The 20,093-nt window shown below is 38.8% G+C and overlaps 1 protein-coding gene across 2 annotated transcripts in view; it reads left to right on the forward strand.

Moving 5' to 3' along the window:
* The first annotated feature begins 624 nt into the window (after nt 1-624).
* The window catches only part of LOC309706220 (guanine nucleotide-binding protein G(i) subunit alpha-2), a 49,509-nt gene continuing 30,040 nt past the window's right edge, over nt 625-20,093 (forward strand). Inside the window, exons 1-2 of one of the 2 annotated variants that reach the window (XM_082532535.1) lie at nt 625-1,296; nt 1,461-1,607. In XM_082532535.1, the coding sequence (XP_082388661.1) occupies nt 1,490-1,607 (118 nt within the window). In that variant the 5' untranslated portion in view covers nt 625-1,296; nt 1,461-1,489. Of the gene's footprint in view, nt 1,608-20,093 lie in introns of both variants that reach the window. The other variant, XM_082532534.1, reaches the window with a different exon arrangement.

The raw sequence follows: 20,093 nt of genomic DNA on the forward strand, positions 1-20,093 counted from the left end.
TGTATGTATATATATATATATTGTATATATTGTACTGGAGCACTGTAACCCACACAATCTCCCCTGGGGATCAATAATGTTTTCTGATTATGATTCAGATTTTTAATGTAATTGGTTATTTCAGTGGTAATATAATTTGATTCTATATTTTGATATAATTTGATTCTTTATGTTTTGTTTTGGAAAACAGCTTGTGTCCAACCTCAGGCAGTGCACCATACACATAATCTGTAATTTCTATATAAAGTTTATTCGCTGCAATGCCTTTAAGTCTTTAACGAGTAGTATTTTTACTCAGTTGTATATAGTATTTGTATTTGTATTCTATTTTTATCTTATTGTATATTTATTTTATTTTATTCTACTGTATATAGTATTTTATTTTATTCTATTCTGTACAGTTGTGTACTGTATTTATTCTTATTGTATTCTAATTTTTGCCTCATAACTTTTGCACTGTCCACTTCCTGCTGTGACAAAACAAATTTCCCACGTGTGGGACTAATAAAGGTTATCTTATCTTATCTTATCTTAAACTCTATAACTGTGTACGTCCATTGGATGACGCTGCACGTCAGCTATTCTAGCGGTCTCATTTGGTGCCAAGGTATTTCATAAACATGTGACGACAAGACTCATTAGCCATTTTAACAGCACTCTGTGCATCCTTGACCAGAGAGGTGCCCCTGCGTATCGCAGTTGGTCAGTGAGAAGAGGGCGGACTGCTGGCCTTCATTTCATTTGTCATGCTAGAGTCTGCATCCGCGGGAAATGCAGAGGAATGAGGCTGGCACAGCGCCCACTGCGGTCTGCACATCACACTCCTAAAATCACGCCTCGCTGGTTTGCACATTAATTGGTTTCGCTCACACGAGCTACAGCGGAGAGCTCACCTGATTTAACAGGGCTATCGCGACAAGTTGCTCGAGTGACGTCGCTGCGACTGGTTGACAACTTACAGTTGTCACACGATGATCAGGTTTTTCGCGCGAGCCTAAATACGCACAGAAAGAGACTGCAGCACTGTCGCCACCACCGAGGGACGCGCTGCTTACCAGGCCAGGACTAAGTGAGCCAGTCTACCGTGGAGCAGAGAGCACGGGCATTTCAGTCTGTGGATGGATGCAAGACATCGGGATTTGATAGATTCGACATGGACCACATACAAATCTGAGGTTTAGTGTAACAAACACAAACCCAATAACAACAAAACAAAACAGCAAATGTTCTGAATTCATTTGCCTCCCTTTTGAGCTTCTTGTAGACCAGAAGAGCGGGACCACAGACTTCTTGCAGGTGGATAAGCTGACTTTGTTTGCAAGTGAAAGAGGCTGTTTTTTTTTTTATAGAAGGCAGTACTGGAAGCAAAAGCTGTTCCATTGTTATTCCTGGCATCGGCCGACGCACTAAAACCATCAGCTCTCTGAGATTCTTATTGTTTTTTTCTTTTTTTGCGCAAGCGGTCGGTGCGCCCCTGCGTTTGGATCCAATGGGTTGTACGGTGAGCGCCGAGGATAAAGCTGCTGCGGAGAGGTCAAAGATGATTGACAAAAACCTCCGAGAGGACGGGGAGAAGGCAGCCAGAGAAGTGAAATTGCTTTTATTAGGTAGGTAGGTTACATCTGGAGTTGACTCCTCAGGAAACTGAAAGGAGTGTTTCTTACTCCAGAAATGATCGTGTCACGTTGCCTGTACATAATACTCCGAAAACTCATAAAACCATAAATATTACAAACTACCACAAAGGCAAGTTAAACCTCACTATATCTAAGGCAGGACACTATACACATAATCTTAGCTACAGCATAGAAAAGGGGCCATTTCAGTGCTCATCTGTCTACAGTCATGTTGTGTATTATTAATTAGCCTACACAAGTGCCCACACTATATACTTGGAGATAAGTCAGATATCCTCATGTCAACATGCTGCACAGCTTCTTAGAGGATTGAGCTGGCATTTTTCCCAGAAAGCTTAATTCAATATATTAAACCTGTGGGCATTCACAGGATTACACTTCAGCTCTACTCTTATACTCACATTAATCTCTCTCAAAGGGATACAAGGAAGAAAATGCCAATTTAATAGGTGGCAACAGCAAAGCAACAGTTTATATCAAACAAATTCTGCATCTTGAAGGCACCATCTCCTTTCCTCCTTCTGCATTTCCATCCTGTGTGCACACAAAGTCGCATACATATGCAAACAGGAAATACATCCTCCCACTCATTACCGCATTCTCACTTCCCTTCTTAACAGTTTCAGCTGTTTAAGTTTGACTCGATCGTGCTTCTGATTGGTCTGTCAGCTCCTTCGAAAGGGATTGCGTTTAATGTCAAGACAAGAGTTTGTGTGAATGCCAGTAGAAGTGGGCATTTTCTGAAAGCTGTTTTGCCTGGCATGATCGCAAGCTTACCAGCAATCTCCCTCCTTACTCCAGCTCTGTTTTCAGAAGATGTGGAAAGATTTGCAAATCATATGGGCGATGTAAAAACATGATAACCAAAAAGACTCCATGATAAGCAAAAATATACTTGCAGGCCACTCTCTCAGTTAATTCGGTTAATTGGCAATTAGTAATTTAACTTGGTTGTTAATATTGTTATTGCTAATATTTATTACCTCTATGGATAGTTTGGATGTTTAAATGGCCTGTATTTGTATAGCGCTTTACTTAGTCCCTAAGGACCCCAAAGTGCTTTACACTACATTCAGTCATCCACCCATTCACACACTGGTGATGGCAAACTACATTGTACATAGCTGCCCTGGGGCGCACTGACAGAGGTGAGGCTGCCAGACACTGGCACCACCGGGCCCTCTAACCACCATCAGTAGGCCCAAGGACACAACGACCGAGGCTGTCCGAGCCCGGCAACCTTCCGATTACAAGACGAACTGCCAACTCTAGAGCCACGATCGCCTTCAACTCTGGTCATGCACACATATTTCAACTAAAATAAAACTGGTTTTTCCTTCTCACATAAATTCACCCCATCTCTTAGAGGAAAAAATAAAATATAAATAAAAAATTGTATCAAAGCTTAATGCAAATTATTGCCTTCTCTTTTTAACTTTTTTAGTTAAAACATCTTTGCCATCAAATAAGGTGTTTAACTACCTGACCTAAGTGAACCTCCTAAAGGCAAACTATAACATTTTTTACTTCTTTCGTTGCATCTACGTGACAGATGCTCATAGGAAAAATACTGAAAGGCTGTGAGATCTCTTTCTGTTTCTGCTGCACAGATTTTGGTAAAGACTTGTGTTTTGTCCATTAAGTGACCATTTTTCAGAAAGATTTTTTACTCCCCATGTTTGGTGGACACTTATCTTTGACCTAATGGAATGGGAATGTGTTGTAATCTCAGTGCATCTTTGTGAGCTGGATGGATATGCTTACGTGCTGTACAGCTTTGCCTTTATGGATATTTAAGCTGATGTTGGGCAATTTACTTTAGCAATCACCATGAAATATTGTATTGTTTTTCTTGGCCTTCATGCATTATACTGCAGGTTGTGGTGTGTTTCCAGGCAAACACAACTCTACAGCACTCTTTGTATGTGATTTTTTTCTTGGTTAGCATCTCTTGCGCTAAATCCAAAGTATTTTCAAACAGCGGATGATGATGTCCTTCAAGGGATGAGCTTCTCACATTCTACCGTGTCAGACGTTTGATTTTTGTTTGATATTTGTCTGTTATCTGTTGAATATCTGACTTTTAATGTAGTGTTACTCCTCCAGACTATACTCAGGAAACTTCAAATGCGCAGTGCAGGGAATAGCTGTGATCGGCACATGAAGGCTCGTCTTCAGGCTGACTTTTAGGAGTACATAGTACTCAGTACTTATTTTGATTTGTGTTGTGCTGGTGGATCATGTATTTTTGTTACTGGTTTAATCACATTCATTTAGTAGTGGGAAGCCAAAATTGTGATCAAGATTAATATTTGATAAAATGTGCAGGCCTGCTTTGTTTGCAGGGATGATTAAAAAACAACAACAACAACAACCCAATAGTTTGGAAGTTGGGGGAGCGGTCACTTGGATAGACAGATGTCTGGATGCAGGCAGGTGGTGTCTTCAAGGCCTTACTCGGGTAATAGGACTCACTGAACTGGACCTCTCTGCCACTTGCGTAGATGTTTGTGCTTCAGTTTTGGTGATTGAAATACTAGTGTTATATTAGTCTGTTGCTAAGCACTAATTAGCAGGTATAGGTAGCTGGTGCCCCCCTATGGTTTATGGATGCAGCTTGCTAACCAAGGTTCCTGACATTAGCTGATAAATTAGTAATGCAACCTGTCCTCCAAATATGGTAACTTCTGTCAAAAGACAGCAGTGTTTTCTGTGTCAAGAGCAGCTCAGCTCTCATTAAATACAAACATCTGCTCTTAATCTAGACACGTTCTACTTTTTAAACACTTCTTTTGCTTAAACTTATCATATCTTGATGATTTTTTATTTAGTCTGTTGTAATTTGATGACTGGCTTCACCTTGTCTGACATCTCAAGCAAGCCATTTGCAGACTTCTGTTTGCTCACAGCACCGGTCAGTGGTATTTATATATATCTTTGAATCTTTGTGTCTAATACCAACGTGAGGTTGTAAGAGGACAGTTGACTGGCAGAGTAAAATTGACAGCAACTAGTTCAGAGTCATTTAAAAGTACAAGTACAGTGCTTGGAGCTTACAGCATTTTGAATTTCATTTGCCTTCTTTGGTTTCAGTCCCGTGCTGTGGTTTTCCTAATAAGAAAAGTCAAACTGTCTGCTGTAAAAAGGGCATATATTTATTATACACAGTTTATCAAACATTATGTAACATAGTTTGTTTTTCATGATTCAAAATAATTTGTGGAAACAGATGCAAACAAGCAGCCTGAAGTTCTAAATAGTTAAGTTTACTTACAAACTGCTTAGCAACCAATTAATTTGTCACAGCATCTGAATAAGTATAATAATAATATCAATTAACCAACAATAGTAAAATAGCAGTAATAATAGTAAATGTAGTGATAATAGTAGTCATGCTAGTAATCTTAGCATCATTGTAATGCAGTATATAAAAATATTATGATTAAAATGTATATGTACCAGTCCCATCTAACTACTGGCTAATCACCTGTGCACCGCCTGGATTGATTATAAGAAAGCCTTTGACTCAATGCCCCACACGTGGATCCTGGAATGCCTGGAACTGTACAAGATCAGCAGGACGCTAACAACACTAGAGGCCAACTTCAAGTCAATAGCATAAGTCACCATCAAGTGCATGTTTTACTAAGGAGATCCTCTGTCCCCACTGCTCTTCCGCATAGGCCAAACTCCCTCAGTAAAATCAAAAGACTGTGGTATGGAGCAATAGACACACAGAGTATTGTATTATAGAAAGTGATTAGAGGAGGTATGAAAGATTTTCTATTCCTGTGCTTGTGGCAGTCTATTAGAGACGGAAGGACTGCTTCTGCCTGCCTATTAAGTGGTGCAGAGGGTGTTCAGGATTATCCATGATGGATAACAGTTTGTTCAGCAACCTCCTCTCTACCATAGCTTCATAAAGAAAATGAAAAAAGAAACATCACAAAGCAGGCCGTCCTAGTCAGTTTATTCAGTCTTATGGTGTCACCAGCTCCATCGCTGCTTACCAGCAAGCCATAGCAATACACTCCATTCGCCACAACTGTAGTGCTAGAAAGTCTCCATCATTTTGCTGCAGACATTGAAGGGTATCAAATTCCTTAGGAAATAGAGCCTGCCCATCCTATTCTCATATACGGCCTGTGTGTTTTTCTTCCACTCCAGTTTGTTGCCAGTGTGGATGCTCAGGTATTTTTACTCTTCCAACACATTAAAAGTATTTCTGTAAGTGCTGTGACACTGACTTGTACTGAAGGCCTGAGGTGTACAAGCGAACAGGAATAGAGACAGAAAAGTCCCCTGTGGAGCTCCTGTACTGCACATCACCAAATCAGACAGACCAGTACCCAGCCTCATATACTGAGGCATATCTGTCAGCCAGGCAGTAATCCATGAGATGGTGGACGTGTTTTTGGACATTTGCCCGTTCTCTTAATACCAGTGGCTGGATTGTGCTTTCTCACAATATGAAGTATCTTCTTCTTCAAGTATCTTCTTGGTCCAATTTGTCCATAGACTTGTTTTCCTGTCTCAAGCATAACAGATAGAAGAATCAGATTGATGTGTAAGTAAACAACACATTTGGCCTTTCAACAGCATAAATATTTTACAAGGTGTCCAGAGGAATTATGTCACAAAGATTTTGATAAAAGCACAGGGGGCTGTGTTTGGGACTATTTCTTTGTGGCTTCCCGCTGTCAAGGGGCTTGAGGGAATTTCTTCAAATGGCACAAATGTGGCTGCAACTATATTTTGTGAGATACCTTAACTCAAAATTTCACATGCTACTTATTACACAGTTGTATGCAAATGTCTGATTAGATATATTTTTTTACACCTAAAATTTCATAGAAAAAATTTGGATTGAACTTGAGAAGATCGTTCTAGTTTTCAAGATTAAGGCAACGAAATGAAACACACACTTTGTTGGCTTCAGAGATCTTAGCATGTGAATTTTGTAACGTTAGGCAAGACAGCATCAACATCCGTGATATTTAGAAGGGTGAGGCAGACAATTAGAAAAGAAGAAGAACTGACCAACGAAGGAAGTGAAACTGAGTGGAGTGCAGAGATTAGTAATTAGTAAAAATTTAAAAATTACCGTATTTCCCGGACTACAAAGCGCACCTGAATAATAGCCGCACAAGCTAAAATCAGGGGAAAATCCTGTTTTGTACATACATTAGCCGCACCTGACTAAAAGCCGCAGGTGTTTCAATGTTGACTTATCATATGTAAGAGAATATGCACAAAGGGAATTGTCAGGAAAGAGATGGCTGTTTGGAGGCACACCCCTTTTATTAATATTTTGAAAAACAAGTTATGGGTACATATTTACATAACTTTTTAGGTATATGTACAAGTAGCGGTAATTACAAGTACGAAACATGTACTGTGCTTCATAAATGAGTAACAAATGTAGTACATAACAATAACCTACAGCACAGCAGAAAAATAGATTCGGACTACCTTTTAGGCTCAGGTGCAGTGACACGGCTTTAACAAGAAGAAAAGTCAGTCATTCACCACCATCTTCCTCCGCACTAAAACCACCAAAGTCCTCTTCTCCAGTGTCGGATACGAACAGGCTCAGGATGGCTACTTCATCCACTCTTCGTTGTCACTTTCAAAACCAAAGAAATCCTCGCTGTCAGTGTCAGAGTCGAACACCCTCTGAAGGGCCGTGGCGGTGTCCTCCTCTCCATCATGCAGCCCTTCAAAATCCGTTGGTGATCGTGGATGTTTTCACACTTTTCCACGCTGTCAGATTCCACCGGTGGAGTTGAGCATAACTTGCTTTTCGCAAGTTTATCGCCACTCGTCATCCACGCCTCCCGCTGAACGTGTAGCGCTACTTTGAAGTTTGTTTTTCGCGCTACTTGTACGGCACTATGTTGCCTGGCGGATGGACATGTGACCAACATACCACTCTTGAACCCCGATACTGTGTGTCTGATCACATGCCCTTCCGCCAGGCAACGTAGTGCCGTACAACAGCGGAACAAACAAAACAAATCGTCTTATGATATGACAAAAATCATGGACAATCCATAGAAAAGTCGCACCTGACTAAAAGCCGCAGGGTCCAAAGCTTGTGCAAAAAGAAGCGGCTTATAGCCCGACAATTACAGTAATTAACTAAATCACAAAATACAAACTATGACACTTTTCAGTTTAAAAAAGGGTATCTTTCCAGTTTAATTTTTTTTTAAAAACACTGTTAAACCCTTTTAATCGATGTCACTTTTGTGGATGCTGAGTGAATTTTTTTTTTCATGATGAGATCAAGTATTTTGAACAGCATTCCTTCTTTGTTACCTCATGATTTGACAAGGAATCCTCAGTTGACCATATAATCACTGTTTTGTAATTCTACACAGCCGCACTGTATCGTCTTTTATCGTCTGTCTTGATATCAGTTCCTCAGGATGTCAGCAACATCACTAAGTTAAAATAATAAAAATATTCTTGAGTGGCAATTTACTGAAAGCACTGAGAACACGCAGGAGCTTACTGCTTTTTGATTTCTTGACTGAGCGCATATTGCAGTAAACCTAATGGTTGTATTTGTCCAATTTGTGTTTAGAAAAAAAATCATCTTCTTTTGGCAAAGAGAAGATGAGTCACTTGATAGAAATCACTGAAGCATGAAGGAGTGAGTACCAAACTGTCAGGGGAACGGGGCAGCTGTTCTTTGCAAACTGAGTATCTTAATTCCAAAAATACTGTTCATGAAATAAAATTCCCAACCAACTAAACAATTATGTACACTCACCTGACACTTTTCTAGATACACCTTGCTAGTACCAGGTTGGACTCAGTTTAGCTTTAGTGCTTTGTGGCATAAATTTAACAGTGTTGGAAACGTTCCTCAGAGATTTTGATCCATAGTGACATGATAGCATCACTCACTGCTGCAGATTTGTTGGCAGCCCATTTTAGTACAGTACTCACTCTCATGTTCAAGAAACCAGTTTGAGACAATTTAAGCTTTTGTGACATGGTATGTTGTCCTGGTGGAAGTAGTTATCAGAAGATAGGTGCACTGTACTGACATTGTCAGCAAAAATTCTCATGTAGGCTGTCCTGACATTTGACACCACCGCGACTTTTTCTATTTTGCTTTGGTTTTCTATTGTTGGGTTTTAGTGACCTGCGCAAGCTGTAACCTCAGTTTCCTGAGAGAGTGGCACCTGGTGCAGTGTGTACTGCTGTTGCTCATCTGCTTCAAGATGTGACATATTGTGCAGTCAGAGATGCTGTTCTGCATGCAATGGTTGTAGCGAGTGTGAAAATCCTAGTAGATCAGCAGTTTCTGTTCTCAGATCAGCTTGTCTGGCACAAACAGCCATGTTGCATTCACTGAAACATTTCTCTTATATCTCTTATCAGAAATGTTATGGAGAGTTGGCCTCGTGTTTTTTTTAACCATTTAAAGCTATTTAAAAGAATGTGTAATACTTGAGAATAGTAAACAATTTATTTCCATGACTTTTCCATGACAGTTACTCTCAAGTAATTTTGAGAGTAACTGATTGGCTCTGTAGATTGAGAGTGAAAATCCAAGGTTAAATGAAGGCAGACAAGCACCCATTGCTGCTGGTAAAATATAGTAACACATCTGAAATGCTATTAAAAGGATTAGGGAGCAAGTTAAACTGAAACTGTAAACGGACAAGAGAAGATTTTGAAAAATGAGAAGGAAACATCATCACCGTCAGAAACTACACCGTTATAAGTCATTAGTGATTTATGAGTGCTGACTTTAATATGCAAGATACTCCCTACTCTAATAGGCAGATTCTGTTTCCCTATTTTCACCCAAAAATGTGAGACTATTTTTAACCGTCTTTGTTCCCTTGAACCTCGTTGAAATCAGAACCCACTGCAGCTTATCTCTAATTCCCTCCCTCAGGAGACAGTAATAATAGTTCTTCACAGACATTACTCAATTCTCATGATGGAGAGAATAGCTCTGGGTGAGGCTGCCCATCCGGAGATGACAACTTTACAATTACACACATGTTCAAAGAATATACTTAGTACTGTTAGTCATGTCTCTGACGAACACCACTAAGTCCTCATTAAATCCCCGCGAGTTTACTGTATGTGCTGATCTAGCAAGAAATGAATCCTTCCTACAGTCACGCTTAGGATGCAGTTTTTACTTTAATGTAGATTTTGCACCAGGCAGTGACTATTGGTGAGTTTTTCTGCTTAAAGAAAACCAAAAAATCCACATTTTTAAAAATGTAATATACTGCAGTTGGTTTTTAGTTTTATTTTTTAAATGCTATTTATTTTTGTATGTATTTAGTAGTGAGCTGACAGTTTTTTGTGCTCAGAAGTAAAAATGTATTTTGAACAAACAAATAGTTTTTCTTAATGAGGCTTTTTCACTCCGAGTCACGATGAGCAGTCGAACAGCAGATCTTCCAGATTTCATGTATGTGCGTGCTTGATTTTGGGCCTATGAATGAGATAATGTCTGAGACAGTTCATCCATGTGTCTGCTTTGCTTGATAAAGTGAGATGTGTGTTGTGGCTGTTTCCTGAGGCAGGATGGTGGTTTATGACACCCTGTGAGAGTGTTAAATTCGGTATCTGTGGGAGTGAGCATACCACTCATATTCAGACCAGTGTGTTTATGACAGTTGTCGCCTGCCCAAATCTGACATCCGTCTCCTAAAGACTTTCATTCTTATATTTTTTTATTTTGCAAGTCTGAGATTTGTGGGCTTTATAGTATAAGTTAATAAAAAAAAAGTTAGCTAATTGAGGCATTAGTGTGGAATAAAGCTATTCCCGGTGGCATGTTTGTTTGTTTTTAAGCAGTTATTGCCTCCTTATTTAGGGCCCCTTCTGCCTGCTCCAGCATTTACTAAGTAAAAGGTCAGTGAACCTCCTGCCTATCACACGAATATCTTTCTCTCCTTGTTTACTTAAAAGCTGACTAAGTTTACTTAAATCCATCTTAGTGACTATAAGGTAGCTGAACTTGAATCCAAGCAAATAAATGCACAGCTTTCATATGATAACCTTATAAATGTATAAAGCTGGGATCAAGGAGTTACAACATAGACTACACATACGAGCAACAACAAAAACCCACAGCAGGGGACAAGCAGAGATACAGCTGGAAGGCCAGAGAATAAAGGTAGGTTTTGCGCCTACACTTAAAAGCAGGGATGAAGAGAGAACTTTTTATTTCAAGTGGTAACTATTTCCACAAATGAGGTGCAGCAACGGCAAAGGCTCTGTCATTTTATTTTCTGTGGACTTGGGATATGTAAGAAAGCTTTGCCAGCAGATCAGACCTAAAGGTGGGAATGTAAGCAAATTAGGTTGATGATCAAATTTGGAGCCTGCCCATTAAAAGCCTTAAAAACAGTTGACAAAATCGTAACTGAATTCTAAAATGGATAAGGAACAAAATGCAGAGAGGCCAAGACTGGAGCAGTGTGTTCATATTATGACAATATCTAAGCCTTACAAGATGTTTGGCTTTATTCAGTAGCTAACTGCTAACTTGCCTACCATGGTGGTGGGAATAGGATTTGGTGCTGGATTCACCAAACAGAACACCCACAGGAAAAAGGATTTTAATAGCCGTGCAGTGTTTAGAGCACAGGGCTGTTTCTCAGCCTGAGAAAATGCTTGAAATGTTAAATAGCTGTTTAAATCTTTATATGGTGGTGCTCATCCACACTGCACGGTACATAAAATTAAAAACCACCACAATTGTTTTGATGATTCTTTGAAATAGCAGACATGCTTATTAAGTGAGAGAGGTGGATAAACGGAAGGGTGATTATTTACTAGACCACTATAGTGCAATTTTGTGGCAGAGTAATAAAGCAAATTTTCCTGTCCAACATTATTTGTCAATTATCCCACAGAACAAGTTCTGTACAACCCTAGAAATGATGTTTTCTCTGAAATGCATTTAGAGTTCCCCAACATTTTAGCGAGCTGAGTTGCAGTCTGCTTGCTATGTGAATTCTACAATAAATTCCTCCATAATACCACAGTTCCTGGTATTGTTGATGTTGTTCCAAAAGTGACAACTCCACTTCATTTTATTATAGAGGTAATTCCCTGCATTATAATGAAAGCTGTTAGTAATCTGTTTTAACCACGGGTGTACGTTTATAGCTTAGTGTGGAAAACGGATATTGTTTGGAAAAGCAGAATTTAGAGCAAAGCTGTCGTTTTCAGTTAAAGAAAATCCCTCTTTTGTGGCTCATTTTAAAACGAGCTCACAATTTGTGTAGTATCTGCAGAGGTCAATACATTTTAAATTCCCCACAGTTTCCGCTAATAAGGCTGGATTTAAGGAGGAGAATGAATTAAGGTAGAACCCTTGACCCTTTGTGTTTTTTACCAAATGTTGTGGTTGATACCCAGCAAACACTGTAAAGTTGTAATGAATGAACGTTTTAGAGAAGAGCTACATTAATTTAACCTACTTTTTTTATCACAGCACACAAATACAAAATTTGAAGCTTTATCAGTCTTCATCTTCTATTTGGTGCAGATGACACAGCAGGTCCTTGCCCATAATTCATTTTTCAATCACGTTTTCTATTTTCAGCCCCATCCATAATTTAGGTAACTTCTTTTATCGCTTTCACTCCTCATCTTTTCATATTACACTCATCCCCTCTCATACAGTGGTGTAAGAGTGCAAACATGCCTCAGCAAGCAGCAAAGTCTTGCGGAATGACCAGAAATCATCACCATCTGTCTATATCAGTGTAAGATGATATAGACAGATGATATATTCTGTCTATATCATCTTACACTCGACTCCAGAGACAGTTTATTTAGGTGCTGCATGCAACGTGGAAGGACCTTGACCTTTTGCAAGAACACTTAAAAAGCTTAAGTTAGAGACAGCGAAGGAGATAAAGGATGGGAGATAGAAATAATGTAGACAGTTGAGGTCCAGAATACTTGGAAAAACAAGGGTTTGCAATCACGACATGAAGGAACTGCTGTCACATGGGGAAAAAGGGGAAACCTGAATTCAAATATTAAAAGTTCTCTTTTATAATTCAGACTGAGAAGATCCAAACCTTAAATATAAAAAATCGATTTTACATAGAAAATACTAGACATTGTACAAATTGTGCACCACAACATCTTTATTTTATTTTATTTTGGCCACTGATCTGTAGTCTACACTGAAAGAAAATATTGAATCTTACACAGCTGCTTATCACAGAGACCCAAAATGTAAGACGTCTTCAGATTGTTGTGAGTGGATCCCGTGATTGTTTTGCATCTTTCCTTAATAACCACTGAAAGGTTAAACAGCTGCTTTCAACTAAGTAATGTCATTTCAGTAGGTCTGACGTAACTGAAGGTAATTATATTAAACTTTACTATAAAAATCATATTTTTGGTAATATAGTTGTATACTAACTTTATTGATATGACTCTAAGTATCCCTTATATGGAAGCTGCAGTGCTTGGGAAACAGGGCCTCTGCAGATCTTTTAAATTGGTTTTCCCCCTGGAAATGATTTTCTGCTCCACCTCTAAATAGGCGAGAAAGTAATCACTGTTGGAAAAGGTGTAAGAGCACTTTAAAGCGCACTGGGCCACATGAAATATAACTGTGATCAGATTTAACTTATGAAATGCAGTCATCAGCAAAGGAAAGTAACAGGTCAGTCGAACATTCCTGAATGTGCAAGATTCGATCATGAAGTCAGATTCCTTTATTTTGCAGATGTAGTAGACACAGATGAAACACACTGATTATAAACTGTTAGACAGATGCAGTGTACATGAGCCAACTTTGTTACCAAGTCCTCAGTTCCAAGCGTCCCCATTAGAAGATAAGCCAACATTGGCAGTGATGACAGTGACAGTGCAACAATATAAAAGGCATACGAGTGGAGTGTGAGAGACAAGTCTGTGTTTCAGAGCTACAGCTGAGATACGTTAACCATCACTGTGTCCGTAACTCGCAAATGTCCAACCTACATAGACAGTGACAGACACGACAGGCAGCTAGAACATATGTGGAGTAAAACGGTTAATAAATAATACCTGTGCTATTCACATGTGGCAGTGACTCACATTGGGTAGCACTGTAACAATATCTTGCATAAAAAGTAGCAAAAAAAGTGTAAAAATGTAAGATCAATATAGAGATTTTCAACAAAAGGCTGCCATTGCACATATGATTTTATTTATTTTTTATCTTTGTGACATCTCAAAGCAACCATATGTATAAGTGACAATATGAGTTTCAGTATCTTGCCCAAGGTCACCAGGAGAGCTGGGGGTCAGACCACTGACGTTCTGAGCAGTGGATAACACTCTAACTACACAGCCTCAACACTTGAGACAAAAATTATGGCAAGATATGGAACATGAGTAAAAAAAAGGAGGCTTTAAAGAATTTAATTAAAATTCTAATTAAAATTTTGAATATTGAACAACAGCAAAATATGCCTGCATGCATTCATATTAAAGAATATAGTCAGAGCGTGTAAGCTCTTCACAGATAACCATTTTATTAGCTGCTGTAGGGCTTAGGACTCTACCAATTGGAGGGCATCAACTCTGTAGCTTTTGTGTGCAAAATGTCTGCTCAGCAGCGGTCTAAATTGAATACCTTCAGTAATATTTACAATCAGTGGGCCTGATGTAGAGTCCATTAAGTTAAAGCTCTATATCAAAGTTCACCCATCGATCTGTCTGCCAGCTGATTCCTGGAATAGCCATCAGAAACCATCCCCATATTCATTCATATAAATGTTGATGCCAGTGCACTGACACGGAGAGACTTAAAGAATCCGGAATAGAAATCCACAGGAGACTGAATGCCAGAGATTGTTGTTGTTTGACACATGTTCTACTTGTACCCCAGTCAGCTGTCTGGGTAACTGCCAGACAGGGAAGCATATTTAGCCACTCGTATTGCTACCCCCCCTGACACAAGTCATGCAGTTAAATTACCCCAAATTATTGCCTCGGGATGTTACTTAACGACCATCAAGTGGAAGTCTTTTTTGTAATGAGCAGCTTTATAGGTTAAACTTTTCACATACTCTTAAGTTAGAAAGGTAAATTTAAAGGTTAACATTTGGAACAAACCTCCATGGATCACAGAGAACCCACTTGGAGGGCTGATACAATTTATGTGTAGTAATGAAAATGTTCATTAATAATACAGTTAGGGTGTAGATCATACAGAAGCTGAAAAGGGAACGTCTCAGTAGAGTTTATGATGATGCACTGGTCTTCAGGAAGGTAATATACAGCTTGTTCCTACTCCGAGGTAAAAATAACATTTTAGGAGTAGCACTGAGGTATGATCTGTAGAAATACAGGCACAGTAACCACAATGAAGCATTATAGCCTAGTGCTTTTCCAAGGTAAAGACAAATAAACTGTCTACAAACAGCTGAGACCCTGATATCTATATTGTATTATATTATAGGTTTTTTACTCACTACCGACTTTGTGGCTTTAAATATATTATCTCTCCCTGCTGGTAATGCAGTTTCTGCATGCAGTAATTTAATGTGTATGTCACATTTTGGAGAGGCAAAGCATGAATTGGACACGGTGGACCACCGGGTCTATTACACGTTTTGCTGTGATGCTGGGTTAAGACACCAGATACACTCACAAACAATCGAATAAAAAAAAAAACATTACTTTGTACAGTTCATCTGTGATCACATTACTTCATGCCATTAACATTCCTCAGTCAAGTCTTACAAATTGTTGCATACACTGGGCAAGAATGTATAACAGTGTGAAGTTAACGAGATGATTTGAAATGCTCTATTAATTAAGGTCGCCTCATAGCTGTTTCTGTTTAGCTGATGATGGCGAGTGACATAAATGTTTATGCTTGTTTATAAAGTGAAATTTCTGTCCACAGTATGCTACTACGAATAATAAACAGAAAGTTTACATTATGCTGGACAATAGTAACTCCAGCATTGTCGCTCACTGATTAAGATGTCCACAGCTGGTCTGAAACAAGATACTTTGTCTTACACTGAATAATATTACTGTGTAAGATGTACTCTGACATCAACTAGATGATGTGGGGAGAGAGAAGAAGGCAGAGACCTAATTTTTCTTGGCTCAAGTCTAAATTAATGGGCCATTAATTTGGCAGTTATTCATTACTATGCAGTGAAGGAGGCAGACTGCAAAAGATCCGAATGCTATTAACAAGCTATTTAAATGAACTATACTCGAAACTTGAACTACAACCACTCTGTGAAAGACAGAGGTAGCTATAGATGTTATTTTAACAGCAAACAGGTCTGTTAAGATGTGTGATGTTTTGTTGAGTTGTCGTTAATTCTTGATGTTTTGATTGAAGTAAAGTGGGATCAATCATTGGTATACATCCACACATGCATCACACCTCCATTCTCAACAGGCCAGTTCACTGTTCATCAATGATTATCAATACTGAGGTCCTGAAAACATGTGCCATTATACCACACTTTATTTTTCTCTTTTGTTTGTTTTTTACATATGTCGACATAATTGTTGTATGTATGTTGTATGCATAGGCAGTTGAACTGATAGCCATTTTAAAAGTTCACTTAAATGAGAAAAGTCCCTGCTGTTGCCTTGTTTGTGCTATGAATCTGTGACCCAGTCAGCCTTCGCTTAAACAAATATTTTTCTACTGTTGGAAAAAGATCTTTTCTACTTTCAGAACATGAAAACGCGTGAATTTGTTGTTAAGGATTTTGTTTTGGGGAGGAGACTGTAGTGTCGTAACCATGGCAACTAATCGAATGCCAGCACAAGCAAGGCAACCCATCATTCCACGGGCAGCTCTGCCAGGGCCGACATTTAGATGTGTTTTCCAGGCGGAGGCTGTACTCTGTCTCATTTCTCTCAGGCATTGGGTCAACAGTAACGAAACAGCTGCTGCAACATAAGCATCTTACAGGCACATCGCAATGTGAAAAAATATTCTGATTTAAGTCGGAAATGAGCTGTCAGGTGTGTACAGTCTGTTTTTATACATAATGATAATAATATGCAGCATGACTGGACATGAAGTGGTAAAGCTGTGTGGCTCACACATTCTCACCATTTCTATTGCACTCCAGCTACCTTTCATCATCTTTTCATCTAGATATCATAGCATCTTTATATGCAACAGAGGGTTTTTGTGTGTGTGTGGGGGGGTTGCATTGTCAGAGTTTGCTTGCCTTTTAAAAGGTTTCATGAGAGTGTCAGGGCACTAAAACTGTACTGTGTCCTTACGTATCCCAGCAATCTGGTGTAACAAGAGAATACTGCATGATTTTATGGTCCCTCAAATAGTAGAACAGTTTACCTCCAGATGCCTCATTTGATTGCTGATGTGTGTGTCTAACTAAAGAGTATAACCTAACATAATGGTCTGCAGAAACATAGGGAGATGGTAGAGTAAGCAGACTGCCTAATACCAGTTGTGGTGGTTTGTTATATGAGCAATCACTTTCCGGGTGCAGCAGATTGATTTGAGAGCAAAAGAAACAGCCTTCTCTTTGCTACAAACTTTGTGTTTTATACGTATTGTTCTTGGTCAGATATATGGTTGAGTGTCAGTTTAAACTACATTAGAGAAAACCTTTTCTCTCTGCCAAGGATTTACATAATGACCAGATCAGTGTCAGGAAGCTACCCAAGTCTAAAGCCCTCCAACTGTTTCCATATCAAACTGTCTTAGTAGCTCATTCTTATTCACTCCAGCCTGCAGAGTTATATATGAGGTATTAAAGGGCTGATGTTTGTGGCTCATCATCAGAAATGACCAAGAATAGAGAAATGTAAATGTAAATGAATTTAGCCTTGAGATATGACTGTTAACAATAAATGACAATGTGTAGATGTTTTTTTTTTGGAGGGGGCGTTTTGTTGTCTCAAAACTTACTGTTAAATTATCACTCATACCACTCTTTGTGCTAAAGCCTAAAGAACAATACTTAATGATACACAGAAGTACTTTGCAAGTACTCTGATGAAATGTCATATTAGAAAGGTTTCCCAAGCGAAGGTAAGAAATAGGACGGGACCCCGGAGTCTAGATTCTGGTACTAGAGCAGAGTTAGCAGATGGCTGATTGAGGCCTTGAAAGAGATTCTCTGGACGGGGGAGGAGATGGGATGAGGAGGAGTAGTGTGGCATGAATGCTGGTCTGAAAGGCAGAACAATGTGTTGAAAAACAGGGATCAAGAATTGAGAAATGCTGACTGGCTCTCATGAAGATGATCGGAGTAGTGATAATAAAATTAAATTAAATGAACTGAAAACCGTTGTAATGTGGAAGTGAAATAAATGAATAGATGCAGAAACAAGGCAATGGATCAGATCGAAATCATTCATTCCATTTTTGGAAAATTTTACACTGTATTTTGTAGAGCCTGCCCAAAAAGATTTTTTAAGACTAATACTTATATTTGGTGACTTAAAATGATCGACAGATATTTCTTTCTTCCACACACACAAAACATAAAGACAGTTACGTATGTGTTGTTATTAATCAGTCCTTACTGAAATAATATTCCAATTTATGTATCCATAGATAAGAAACAAATATCTTTTCCTAGAAATTGGCCTCAAGATGGGATTTAAAGTCTGTCACAGAATCTATTATCTCTATGTAATTCAAAACATAAGCTACGGTAGGATAAGCTGATTTTTCCATTTAAACAGATGACCCAAAACAAGGTCTTAATGGACTGACAAATAGCTGAAACGAGAACTCTACAGGGAGTTATTTAATAGCAAATGTTAGCGTGCTACCCCATAAAAAGTTAAAAGGACTAGGTGCAGTGCTCTGACTTGGTTTCTTTAGTGCATTTTCTTTTCTGCATGCAGAACATGCAGTGATATATATATATATATATATATATATATATATATATATATATATATATATATATATATATATATATATATATATATATATATACATATATATATATACTGTATTGCAGGTGTAAAAAAACAGGACAGAGCTACATTCATAACCTCATCCTGAAAAGTCATATTACTGTGAAAAACACCCACAAATGGTCTAATGTTGGCAGATAGACCTCTGTGCTGGAAATGGAGAACTATTACTTGAGACTTTAAATTGCCGGGATGTAATAGGCTTTGAAAAATCCAGTACTTGATACAATAAAGTCACCTTCTTAAATTGTCAAGAATTGCTGGGTCATTTGCTTTTAAGAGTGCATTATTATGCATGTTCCTTGTGGTTTACATTGTTATGGGAGGAACATGTAAAAAGAAGTAGATTAGAAAAAGAAGGGCATGTATTGTCTTTCCTAATTAGGCCCTAGTTTGATGTTTTGTCAGTGGTGACTGAGAAGGTTGTCACCACAGAAATGTGTGAAACAATCAAGAACAGTACTGGAGACACCTCCCAGCTGCTTACAGGCATTAATTTAAAACAGGATGTTAAAGGTGCTGAAGCATGCATTGTGTTCTAAAAGGATTAAAAGTGAAGAAGTGCTTCTGTTATAAGGAGACAGTAATGAAGTGGGTGTCTGCTATACACTTATAAGCTCAGCACACTTCCTCAGGCACCATTGATTGATTGCACTGCATACATTTGCATGTCATGTTACAGCAGCCATTGGTTGTTTGTTTTTTTGTCTCATGTTCTCCATGTGCTGTGAATTTGTTTGTATCAGAAGAAGCTTCCAACCTGATCCTCTTTAAATGATATACATCTGTTCTCTTCTTATATTCACTCTGCTTTCATTGGTGCGATTTAACACTGGGTATACATTCAGAGTGCAGCCAGCATCCTACTCTGCAGAGCAAAGCAGCGAAGCTCCATTGCTCCGTGCAAGGCTGATGACCTACTTTCTCACTTCAAGCGATAACATACTGTACTGCATTCAGCCATGTAAAATTCCTCCATTGCTCTCTACTCTGCATGTGAATGGGGTTTGGGTGGTGGTGGTGGGGAGTTAGCTGCTTGGTTGGCTGGAACACCTGCGCTACCAACTCTGCTTGTCCAACAGTCACCACTAGAACCTGCTTATTGTGACACAGTAAGCTTATATAGGTCTTTATTTCTTTGGGGTGTCTGCAAGAAATTACTCATAGGCTGCAGCATATTGACTTAAGACCTGCAGAAAAATTCGGGGTTTCTTAATAATAGCCTGCTAACAGAGGGCAGTGTAGCTGAAGCAAGTCTGTGGTAAAAAGGAAACAGATTAATTGTCTTGAATTGAGTTTCTCTCTTGCACAAATAAATTCCCATAAATAACCATACTCATGCTGAGCAACCAGAGATTCCACTATAAACTCCTGTTTTCACTCTCTCTTTTAGGCCTCAATACTTAGCTCCAACAGCCTGCTTCTACTACAGATGATGCCTATGAAGGTGGTAAAAGTAAACCAAACAAGCAAATCTGCAGCAAATCTTAAGACTGAATTAAGCCAATTTGC

Source organism: Aulonocara stuartgranti (assembly GCF_965226115.1).
Source record: "Aulonocara stuartgranti genome assembly, chromosome: 5".
Lineage (NCBI taxonomy): Eukaryota > Metazoa > Chordata > Actinopteri > Cichliformes > Cichlidae > Aulonocara > Aulonocara stuartgranti.